The sequence below is a fragment of the Panulirus ornatus genome, chromosome 57 (assembly GCF_036320965.1).
Source record: "Panulirus ornatus isolate Po-2019 chromosome 57, ASM3632096v1, whole genome shotgun sequence".
In the NCBI taxonomy this organism is placed as follows: domain Eukaryota; kingdom Metazoa; phylum Arthropoda; class Malacostraca; order Decapoda; family Palinuridae; genus Panulirus; species Panulirus ornatus.
In genome coordinates, this window is record NC_092280.1 from 11297782 (window position 1) to 11311073 (window position 13292).

General features: G+C 43.9%; 1 protein-coding gene across 1 annotated transcript in view; it reads right to left on the reverse strand.

Moving 5' to 3' along the window:
- LOC139766176 (uncharacterized) overlaps window positions 1-7868 on the reverse strand; it is a 279620-nt gene extending 271752 nt beyond the window's left edge. Inside the window, exons 1-2 of the mRNA XM_071694447.1 lie at window positions 7755-7868; window positions 7158-7275 (exon numbers count right to left, since the gene is read on the reverse strand). Of these exons, the coding sequence (XP_071550548.1) occupies window positions 7158-7275; window positions 7755-7868 (232 nt within the window). The remainder of the gene's footprint in view (window positions 1-7157; window positions 7276-7754) is intronic.
- Window positions 7869-13292: the final 5424 nt, after the last annotated feature.

Here is a 13292-nt window from a genome sequence, read left to right on the forward strand (position 1 = left end):
TCTCCTCGTTCCCTCCACCTCCGACACATATATCCTCTTGGTCAATCTTTCCTCACTCATTCTCTCCATGTGCCCAAACCATTTCAAAACACCCTCTTCTGCTCTCTCAACCACGCTCTTTTTATTTCCACACATCTCTCTTACCCTTACGTTACTTACTCGATCAAACCACCTCACACCACACATTGTCCTCAAACATCTCATTTCCAGCACATCCATCCTCCTACGCACAACTCTATCCATAGCCCACGCCTCGCAACCATACAACATTGTTGGAACTACTATTCCTTCAAACATACCCATTTTTGCTTTCCGGGATAATGTTCTCGACTTCCACACATTTTTCAAGGCTCCCAAAATTTTCGCCCCCTCCCCCACCCTATGATCCACTTCCGCTTCCATGGTTCCATCCGCTGACAGATCCACTCCCAGATATCTAAAACACTTCACTTCCTCCAGCCTCTCACCATTCAAACTCATCTCCCAATTGACTTGACCCTCAACCCTACTGTACCTAATAACCTTGCTCTTATTGACATTTACTCTTAACTTTCTTCTTCCACACACTTTACCAAACTCCGTCACCAGCTTCTGCAGTTTCTCACATGAATCCGCCACCAGCGCTGTATCATCAGCGAACAACAACTGACTCACTTCCCAAGCTCTCTCATCCCCAACAGACTTCATACTTGCCCCTCTTTCCAAAACTCTGGCATTTACCTCCCTAACAACCCCATCCATAAACAAATTAAACAACCATGGAGACATCACACACCCCTGCCGCAAACCTACATTCACTGAGAACCAATCACTTTCCTCTCTTCCTACACGTACACATGCCTTACATCCTCGATAAAAACTTTTCACTGCTTCTAACAACTTTCCTCCCACACCATATATTCTTAATACCTTCCACAGAGCATCTCTATCAACTCTATCATATGCCTTCTCCAGATCCATAAATGCTACATACAAATCCATTTGCTTTTCTAAGTATTTCTCACATACATTCTTCAAAGCAAACACCTGATCCACACATCCTCTACCACTTCTGAAACCACATTGCTCTTCCCCAATCTGATGCTCTGTACATGCCTTCACCCTCTCAATCAATACCCTCCCATATAATTTACCAGGAATACTCAACAAACTTATACCTCTGTAATTTGAGCACTCACTCTTATCCCCTTTGCCTTTGTACAATGGCACTATGCAAGCATTCCGCCAATCCTCAGGCACCTCACCATGAGTCATACATACATTAAATAACCTTACCAACCAGTCAACAATACAGTCACCCCCTTTTTTAATAAATTCCACTGCAATACCATCCAAACCTGCTGCCTTGCCGGCTTTCATCTTCCGCAAAGCTTTTACTACCTCTTCTCTGTTTACAAAATCATTTTCCCTAACCCTCTCACTTTGCACACCACCTCGACCCAAACACCCTATATCTGCCACTCTGTCATCAGACACATTCAACAAACCTTCAAAATGCTCATTCCATCTCCTTCTCACATCACCACTACTTGTTATCACCTCCCCATTTACGCCCTTCACTGAAGTTCCCATTTGCTCCCTTGTCTTACGCACCCTATTTACCTCCTTCCAGAACATCTTTTTATTCTCCCTAAAATTTACTGATAGTCTCTCACCCCAACTCTCATTTGCCCTTTTTTTCACCTCTTGCACCTTTCTCTTGACCTCCTGTCTCTTTCTTTTATACTTCTCCCACTCAATTGCATTTTTTCCCTGCAAAAATCGTCCAAATGCCTCTCTCTTCTCTTTCACTAATACTCTTACTTCTTCATCCCACCACTCACTACCCTTTCTAAACAGCCCACCTCCCACTCTTCTCATGCCACAAGCATCTTTTGCGCAATCCATCACTGATTCCCTAAATACATCCCATTCCTCCCCCACTCCCCTTACTTCCATTGTTCTCACCTTTTTCCATTCTGTACACAGTCTCTCCTGATACTTCTTCACACAGGTCTCCTTCCCAAGCTCACTTACTCTCACCACCTTCTTCACCCCAACATTCACTCTTCTTTTCTGAAAACCCATACTAATCTTCACCTTAGCCTCCACAAGATAATGATCAGACATCCCTCCAGTTGCACCTCTCAGCACATTGACATCCAAAAGTCTCTCTTTCGCACGCCTGTCCATTAACACGTAATCCAATAACGCTCTCTGGCCATCTCTCCTACTTACATAAGTATACTTATGTATATCTCGCTTTTTAAACCAGGTATTCCCGATCATCAGTCCTTTTTCAGCACATAAATCTACAAGCTCTTCACCATTTCCATTTACAACACTGAACACCCCATGCATACCAATTATTCCCTCAACTGCCACATTACTCACCTTTGCATTCAAATCACCCATCACTATAACCCGGTCTCGTGCATCAAAACCGCTAACACACTCATTTAGCTGTTCCCAAAACACTTGCCTCTCATGATCTTTCTTCTCATGCCCAGGTGCATATGCACCAATAATCACCCACCTCTCTCCATCAACTTTCAGTTTTACCCATATTAATCGAGAATTTACTTTCTTACATTCTATGACATACTCCCACAACTCCTGAAAAATAATGAATATAGCTCTCAGAGTTGGTAGGCTTCCTATAAACGTTAAAAGACAAATGATCAGATTCCCTAGTTATCAACACAAGAAACGGCAGTTTTCCTTCTTTACCCTTTCACCCTTGAATTTCAGCAAAACTTCTTGATGTTCACACAGTTGAGGAAATGTGGAATAATTCTACAAACACACTACTAGATATTGAAAATATACAAATTCCACGAATTATGAAGAGAACTTGCAATATTTCATAACCATCATGGATGAACTCGAGGACTAATTTGCCAAAAGAAGAAAAAGTAAGAAATTCAAATCACTGTGAACCAATGAAAATCGCAAGGAAATAATCAGAATCCAAAAAGAGTGTAAAAAAGTCATAAGAAAGAGTGAAAACGAAGAATACAGATTTCATTGAAAGTTGAAAGTAATCCTAAGGAATTCTTCCATTATATGACAACGGAAGACTGTAAAAGAAGGAATTGGGCCATTACAAAACGAACATAACACACTAATTACTGACACCAAGGAATTGGCTACCACACTAAATTATCACTTTAACTCCGTATTCACAATCGAAGAAACATTTTGAATACCATATCCAATGAAAATGTTTCAAGGATCTGATGGAGGAGAGTTGAAGGTTAGAGAAATGAAGAGCTCTGAAGTACTTAAGTACCTGGACCAGTTTAATACTAACAAATCTAACGACCCAGATAAGTTAGCTCCTGGATATTACAAAGAGTTCGGGAGACAGCTTATATATCCCATACCAAAAATATTCAATAAATCTCCATCGGATGGCCAGGTGCTAACTGATTGGAAACTAACAATTATTACTCTCATACGTAAGAAAAGAAAAATAAAAGAGAAAAAAGTGTGTTTTAAACTACTGCCCAATTAGCCTTGGGTCAGTGTTAGGTAAAATGATGGAAGAATAATACGAGATAAAATTGTCACGTTTCTAGATCACAAAATTTTATCTGACAACCAACACAGTTTCCGCAGTAGATCCTGCCTGACAAATTTGCTGGAATTCTTTTATGATATTTGTCAGAATTGGGACGAAAAAGTACCATCTGTTGTGGTATGCTAGAAGTTCCAAAAAGCCCTCGATGAAGTAACTCAAAAGAAACTTTTACATAAACTCAAAGCACATGGAGTCAATGAAGAAGTACATGGATCAGAGATTGGCTTACCGAAAGAAAAATCAGTTTGTAGTATTAAACAGAAATGCCTCAGATTGGCTACACGAAACGAGTGGTGTGCCACAGGGGTCGGTCCTAAACCCACTTCATCTCATGACATACATTAATGGCCTAGAACTCGGTCTCATCTTTAGGCTCTCCAATTTTGCTGACGATACTAAACTAGGAGGTAGATCTGTAAACAAGCGGAACTGCAAAATGATTCTATGAGATCTTAACTTAATAGCAGAGTGGTTAGACAGATGGCAAATGAAGTTTAGTGTAGACAAGAGTAAAGTTATGCACTTTGCAGATTAGAGTATACGTTACGATTACAAATCATTCGTAAAATCAAACTAAAGTAAATGAAGAGAAGGACCTTAGAGTTGTCATCACCAATAATTTGAAGTACACTAAACAGTGTCAAGCAGCAAGTAAAAGAGGTAACCAAATGTTAGGTTTCATAGCCAGGAACATAGATTATAAGACATCATAAACAATTCCTAGACTTCATAATTCTCTAGTAAGACCGCATCTCGAGTATGCAATCCAGTTTAGGTCCCCAAACTATAGAATTCCAGGAAAAATTAGAGCAAGTACAAAGACGCACGATAAAATTGATCCTCTCCTTCAAAAAGCGTAGACTTTCAGATGACTTAATCCACATGTTCAAAATCCTAAACAAGACTGTTAGCGTAAATTACGAACATCTTTTCGAAATACTAGAAAATAAAGTTATCATGACAAATGGAAAGAAATCAAAGCTAAAAGATGTTTTACTGATGTGGGGAAGAAGCTTCTTTCCCTATTGGTGTTTTGAGCACTGGATTAAGTTACCGTCAGATATAGCGAATGCTGAGATTACAAATACCTTCAAAAGTCGTTTAGGCAATATTTCATGAATTCAGGTATACTCTGGAAAACGCCATAAATAAACTGTATAAACGTCAGCGGTAACGGGGAGTCAATGATAGCTTAAAGAAAAAAATGCAGAGCGGATTTACACTTTCTTGTGAAGCTAACTGTTTTTAACAGACAATCCAGTCGTGTGCCAGTCAGGCCTCCTGTTGTCTGTCTTTCTCATGCAAATCTCTTTAGATAGTACTCATTACTGAAAATAACCTTACAGTTGATGCAAAGCTCTATTAGTTCGGAGATAGTAGCCGGGTACAAGGGAAGGCTGTGATAACCAAGTTCTCCAAACAAAAACTCCAAGTCGTTCATTAAACCATTAATGAAGAATGACTTCATATCAAAACTTGCTAGCGTATGGCTGAAGGCCACATGTATGTTATTTGATTTGTTGGCAAGATCCTCGTCAAACAAAAAGAACTGTGGATTCATCATGGAACTGGTAGAGTCAGTATGGTACAGGTGACCTCACTACAGGACTGGTAGGGTCAGGATGGTACAAGAGGACTCACCATAGGACTAGTAAAGTCAGTATGGTAGATGTGGATTCGCCATGGGACTGGTAGAATCAACATGGTGGTGGTTGACTCACCATGGGATTGGTAGAATCTAATCACTGATCGCGACTCATCTTGGGACTGGTAGAATCAACTAATTGATCGCGACTAACCATAGGATACATAGAATAAACATGGTGGTACACTCACCTTATGACTGGTTGAGACAACATGGTGGTGGCTCATTAACACCCTGAAATTAGTACAGTCAAGGTGGTGGTATAGGAATCAGTGTGGGACTGGTATAGTGAACGTGGTGGTGGTGGAACGCACCATGGGACTGGTAGAGTGTACATGATGGTGGTAGACTAACCTTGGGACTAGTAGAGTCATCGCAGTTGTGGTTGACTCATCATGGGACCAGAAGAGTTAACGTGGTACTGGTGGACTCACCATGGCATTAGTAGATTCAACATGGTGATGATAGACTTACCATCGGACTAATAGAGTCACAATGGCGGTGGTGGACTCACTGTGAGACTGTTGGAGTCAATATGGCACTGGCAGAGTCAATATGGTAGTGGTGGACTCATCATGCGATTAGAAGGGTCAACATGGTGTTGGTGGACACCCCATGAAATTGGCAGAGTCAAAATGGTGTTGATGAACTTATCGTGGGTCTGGTAGAGTCATCATGGCAGAGTGGCTTCACAGTGGGACCTGGTACACTCAACATGGTGTTGGTAGACTCACCCTGGTGCTGGGATAGTCAATATGGTGGTAGTGGACTCACTCTGGGGCTAGTACAGTCAAAATAGTGGTAATGGACTCACCGTGGGACAGGTGGTGTCATCATGGCGAAGCGGCCTTACCGTGTGACGGTGGTAGAATCACCCTGTGATTGGTAGAGTCAACTTGGTTGTTATGGACTCATCTTGGGACTAGCAGAGTCAGCATGATAACGGTGGACTCACCATAGGACTGGTAGTCAACATGGTGTTGTTGGACTCACCATGAGAGTGGCAAAGTCAACATGGTGTTGGTAGACTCACCCTGGCGCTGGTACAGTCAACATGGTGGTGGTAGATTCACTGTGGGACTGGAGAAGTCAGTATGATTGTGGTGATCTGAGGGTCTCACTTTAGGCCTGGTGATGGACTTACCATGTGATTGGTGGAGCCAACATGTGGTAGTGGACTCACTGTGGTACTGGTAGAGTGAGCAAGGTTGTAATGGACTCACCCTTGGTCTGGTAGAGTCAATATGGTCGGTACTGTGAAAATTTAGATGGCGGTGGTGACTCAATGTGGGATTGATTTTGTTAAGATGGTAGTGGTGGACTCACCATGGGAGTGGCAGTCATAATGGTTATGAAGGACTCACCGTGGGACTGGTAAAATTATGATGGTGAGGTGGCCTCATATGGGACCGGTGGAGTCAACATGGCGTTGGTGGACTCAGCGGGAATGGTAGCCAACATGGTGGTGGGGGACTTACCTCGGAACTGGTACAGTCAAGATGGTGGTGATGGACTCAGCATGGGACTGGTAAAGTAAATATGGTGGTGGTCGACTTACCTGGGGACCGGTAGAGTCATCATAGTGGAGTGATCTCATTTTGAGACTAGTGGAGGCAACAGGAAGTTGATGGACTCACTGTAAGGTTGGTAGTCAACATGTTTTTTTGTGAACTCACAGTGGGACTGGTAGAGCTAACATGGTGGTGGTGGACTCAATGGTATTAGAAGAGTAAACATGGTTGTAGTGGACTCGCAGTGAGATTGGCAGAGTGAACATAGTTGTGGTAGACTCACCGTGAGAATGGGAGAGTCAACATTGTTGTGGTAGACTCACCATAGAATTGGAAGAATCAACATGATGCGAACTCACCGAGGAACTGGTAGAGTTAGATATGGTGGTGTGGACTCAACGTGTGACTAGCTGAGTCAATATGGTTGTAGTGGACTCACCGTGGGACTGGTAGACAGAACCACTGGTGATGGTGATGTATATGGCAGCACTAGGACCCTTATCGTTGATGGCGGTGATGACCAGGTCATATGTTTGCCCTGCTTGTAGTTTGTCCACCTGGGATATAATACACAACGATACATCAGTAGTGTACCTTACCTCCTAAGTGGTGCACAGGTAAATCTTCACACTACAGAATATTCCGGGAGGCAAAAGTCTCGCTATCGTGAGATTTTCTGCCTAACAGGACCTTAGAAACGAAATATAGAATCCAGAACCATAAACATTTGCTCAACTCTTATAGAAATTTTTGGCATATGATTGAAGTTAGAACACATGAAAAAAAGACACAGAAAACATATGGTATAATGTTTACTCACTGGGGAGTATTACTGAAACAGATTAAACACCAAACTGACTATAATCTTTGGTACCATTATCGCTGCCATAACCGTCCTTCAAAGAGTGTTGTAGCAACAATGGCACATGTTGTTTACCATATTGATCGTGACTCTCCTACAGTAGACAACATCAACCTCAGTTTCTCTTAACGCTGCGACTATTTGACATCCTGTCACCAGGTGTTGCTCTCTGACATCCTGCCACCAGGTGTTGCTCTCTAACATCCTGTCACAAGGTGTTGTTCTCTGACATTTTGCCACCAGGTGTTGCTCATAGACATCCTGCCACCAGGTGCCACATCCTGCCATCCTGTCACAAGGTGTTGTTCACTGACATTTTGCCACCAGGTGTTGCTCATAGACATCCTGCCACCAGGTGCCACATCCTGCCATCCTGTCACAAGGTGTTGTTCTCTGACATTTTGCCACCAGGTGTTGCTCATAGACATCCTGCCACCAGGTGCTGCATCCTGACATCCTGTCACATTGTGTTGCTATCTGACATCCTGCCACCAGGTGTTGCTCTCTAACATCCTGTCACAAGGTGTTGTTCTCTGACATTTTGCCACCAGGTGTTGCTCATAGACATCCTGCCACCAGGTGCCACATCCTGCCATCCTGTCACAAGGTGTTGTTCACTGACATTTTGCCACCAGGTGTTGCTCATAGACATCCTGCCACCAGGTGCCACATCCTGCATCCTGTCACAAGGTGTTGTTCTCTGACATTTTGCCACCAGGTGTTGCTCATAGACATCCTGCCACCAGGTGCTGCATCCTGACATCCTGTCACAAGGTGTTGCTATCTGACATCCTGCCACCAGGTGTTGCTCTCTAACATCCTGTCACAAGGTGTTGTTCTCTGACATTTTGCCACCAGGTGTTGCTCATGGACATCCTGCCACCAGGTGCCACATCCTGACATCCTGTCACAAGGTGTTGTTCTCCGACATTTTGCCACCAGGTGTTGCTCATAGACATCCTGCCACCAGGTGCTGCATCCTGACATCCTGTCACAAGGTGTTGCTATCTGACATCCTGCCACCAGGTGTTGCCCATGGACATCCTGCCACCAGGTGCCACATCCTGACATCCTGTCACAAGGTGTTGCTATCTGACATCCTGCTACCAGGTGCTGCATCCTGACATCCTGTCACAAGGTGTTGCTATCTGACATCCTGCCACCAGGTGTTGCTCATGGACATCCTGCCACCAGGTGCCACATCCTGACATCCTGTCACAAGGTGTTGCTCTCTGACATTTTGCCACCAGGTGTTGCTCATGGACATCCTGCCACCAGGTGCTGCATCCTGACATCCTGTCACAAGGTGTTGCTATCTGACATCCTGCCACCAGGTGTTGCTCATGGACATCCTGCCACCAGGTGTTGATCCTTGACATCCTGCCGCCAGGTGTTGTTCCCTGACATCCTGCCACCAGGTGTTGCTCATAGACATCCTGCCACCAGGTGCCACATCCTGACATCCTGTCACAAGGTGTTGCTCTCTGACATTTTGCCACCAGGTGTTGCTCATGGACATCCTGCCACCAGGTGCTGCATCCTGACATCCTGTCACAAGGTGTTGCTATCTGACATCCTGCCACCAGGTGTTGCTCATGGACATCCTGCCACCAGGTGTTGATCCTTGACATCCTGCCGCCAGGTGTTGTTCCCTGACATCCTGCCACCAGGTGTTGTTCCCTGACATCCTGCCACCAGGTGTTGTTCCCTTATATCCTGCCACCAGGTGTTACTCCCTGACATCCTTCCATCTGGAGACGGAGTCCACTGGCCTCCATGTCTGGAGATGGAGTCCATTAACCTCCATATCTGGACATGGAGTCCATTAGGCTTCATGTATGGAGAAGGAAATCAATGGCTTTCAAATATGGACACGGAACCAACTGGCCTCCTTGACTGGAGACGGAGTCCACTAGCCTCTATGTCTTCCACCACATCACCCCTAAAACCTTCAGGAAACTTTCCCAACTTATAACCCTAACAAGAGATGGACCCATTTGCCTTATACATTTCTTGTTTATATGATCATCTTTGCCACTAACCCCTCCGCCATATGCCCATCAGTCAGTGTGACACTGCTAACCACTACATCATCTCTTCCTGTTCTCTATGATATCCTGGCACCAGATGTTGCTCCCTGACATCCTGCCACCAGGTGTTACTCCCTGACATTCTGCCACCAGGTGTTCCTCTTAGTCATCCTACCACCAGGTGTTGCTCCCTCACATATTACCACTAGATATTGCTCACTGACATCCTGCCACCAAATGTTGCTCCTTGACGTCCTGCCACCAGGTGCTGTTCCCTGACATCTTGCCACCAGGTGCTGTTCCCTGACATCCTGCCACCAGATGTTGCTCCCTGATGTCCTATCACCAGGTGTTGTTCTCTGAAATCTTACCACCACCAGTTGTTCTTTGACATATTAACACGAGTCGTTGCACTCTGACATCTTACCACGAGTCGTTGATCTCTGATATTTTACCATGAGTATTTGTGTCCTGACATCTTATCACGAGTCGTTGATTTCTGACGTTTTACCATGAGACTTTGCGTCCTGACATCTTATCACGAATCGCTGTTCCCTGACACCTTTCCACGAAGCGCTTCTTTATGACATCTTGCCACGAAGCTTTGCTCTCTGACATCTTTCCACGTTTTGCAGTTCTCTTCTTATGCGTACACTATAAAGATCTTTGGTTCACAGTCTTAAAGTCATCATATCCAACTGGTAAGGTGCAAGTTCTGTCCATCCATCGTACCGCCACGTTTGGCACTAGGGATTGTGGGCGACGGAGGCCTAGTGTGATTTTCCTCGAGCAGTTATTACGTTGACTGTCCTTAGCACCAGTACTGCCATGCAATCCGGGATGCCTCCAGCTGTGCATATCATAACGCGGAAGACATCTTGTTTGGGATTGAGTCATACGTCCCTTCTAAATGTTTATCCCCCCCTAGTCATGGCTTGATGGCTTTTGTTCTAATGCCTTTCGCATCAGAGGGATAGAGAGAGAGAGAGAGAGAGAGAGAGAGAGAGAGAGAGAGAGAGAGAGAGAGAGAGAGAGAGAGAGAGAGAGAGAGAGAGAGAGAGAGAGAGAGAGAGAGAGCATCAGGTAATGAAACTGTGAATCTCTCATTAGTGACATTCCGCCTTCAACCCTACGAACTAAAGGTAAATCTTTTCTTTGAAAAGGCAGCACACCTTCATAACAACAACAACAACAACAACAACAACAACAACAACAACAACAACAACAACAACAAAAATGTGCTGATCTGACTTCATCAACTGATGTAAAATGCACCAGGTACTTACTTAAAGTATTTCCAATAATTCTAAGAGTTAAACTATTCTTTTATAACCCAATAAAACCATAGCCAATTCTAGCCGGTAAAGATACACTTTTAAGCACCTTACCATTCCCCTACCTCCACCATCTCCTCCCACTGGACTGCGGCTTCTCTCATGTATTTCTTGCAAAAGTACCTCTGAGTTCTCTACCACGTACAAGTGGGCAAGGCATGTCGTCCAGATGGAATATTTTCTCGTGTTCTAATTCGAATATCATGAGCACCTTCCCTTTTTAATTTATGAGCACCTTCCCCCGTTAATGTTATGAGCACCTTCCCCCGTTAATGTTATGAGCACCTTCCCTTGTTAATGTTATGAGCACCTTTCCCCGTTAATGTTATGAGCACCTTCTCTTGTTAATGTTATGAGCACCTTGCTTTGTTAATTTAATGGACACCTTACTTTGTTATTATCATGAGCACCTTACCTTGTTAATGTTATGAGCACCTTCCCTTGTTAATGTTATGAGCACCTTCCCTTGTTAATGTTATGGGTACTTTCCTTTGTCAATGTTATGAGCACCATCCATTTGTTGATTTTATTGCACTTTCCTTTGTTCATGTTATGGGCACCTTCCCTTGTTACTGTTTTGGGCACTTTCCCTTGTTAATGTAATTTTACTTTCCCCCGTTAATGTTTTGGTCACCTTCCCTTGATATTGTTTTGGGCACTTTCCCTTGTTAATATTATTTCACTTTCCCCGTTACTGTTATGGGCACCTTCCTTTGTTAATGTTATTTCACTTTCCTCCGTTAATGTTATGGGCACCTTCCCTTGTTAATGTAATGAGCACCAACCCTTGTTAATGTTATAGGCACATTCCCTAGTTAATATGGGCACCTTCCTTTATTAACGCTGTGAGCACCTTCTTTAATATTGTTGTGGTCACCCTCCCTTGTTCCCTTGTCAAAGCTACGGAAACCTTCCCTTCCTAATGTTCAGTAATAAAAGAAAAAAATTACGTGATTTTTGATAGGCTACTTATATGTTCGGTAAAGTACAAAACTGGTTACAATGTAGCACAACACCCATATTGTTGATGTCATTTCTCTACTTTTCATACTTTACAAAGATGAATGTTGATAACGTGAGAGATTGTGATTGTTTAACCCCAAATGTGTGTACCAATATAATTACTCTACCTCATACTTTATGATAATATTATCATGTCAGCTAGTTAGCGGCGTATGCCAATGATTGTGTTACGTCCCATACGTCGTATATGATTTAGTTAGCCAGCGACTTGTGGCACCTTTTATTATTACTCACAAGGCTTCGGGTTATGATCAGTTGCTGTCCTCGTGCATTTCTGTATTGTATGTTCCATGAAATGTACTGTGTCTAGTTAGAAATAAGAACCTGCTTGTTTACAAAGTGTGTTTCAGTCATCTTTCAATACTCTGACTGTACTCACACCAACATACATACCGCAGTGAGTAGGATACGGACAAGTTACAGTGCATCTCCTTGTGGAACACTGTCTCACGCTACCCTCACAGCCATCTTGTGACCGTGATATTTTTCCTTGGATTTCATGAGGGTATACGCGTACAGTGACATTGTTTGTGCTTTTCCACGAGTGCAGTGTCAGTAAAGTGGCATTTTACCAAGAGACTTTGCATCCTGACATCTTGCCACAAGTCGTTGTTTCCTTCGTGGCCGTCCTGTGGGTGCTGTGCGACCTCTCTTTTTCCTGACCGGCGGAAGCGCGGAGCTTGGGTCCACTTCCCCTCATTTTCCGAGTATCATTCCCGTAGTCTCGCCACAGTCATAATCAGACACCACCCGCATGTACACACACACTCACTGACAATTTGTCTTTTTCATTGACGTCTTAATGTTGCCTGTGTTGATTTGTACAACCAATTCGAGCTGTTGAGGCGTTGGTTTGTATTAGAAATAAAGAGAGTGCACAAATATGCCTCGCGGTAAGGACCGTCATCAGCAGCAAGCTGCTACTCTTACGCATCTCCTACCTTCCACGACTCCCAACCCGCTTCATCCCTTTTTGCTTCTCTTTCTTCTTCACCTCCCATCACGGACTTCGTTTCGTTCATGAAGTGGATGGAACAACAGAGAAGGGAAGATAAAATGCGAAGAAGGGAGGAGGAAGCTCAACGTCGTGAAGGAGATACAGCTCACTTGGAGGCTCTCCTCTCAAGACTTTTGCCATTCCAGGCACAGGTTTCATCAAATTTGGCACCATCTGTTAGCCCAGGATTCGCATCCACGAAGCCACTTGGCTGCCCTTCCACTCCTGAACCACCTAAAGCGGCTGCCCAGCCACCATCATCTCTTACACCTGATGTCACTTACCAGAGATTCAGAGAATGGAGACGGAGATGGACGGACTAAGCTAC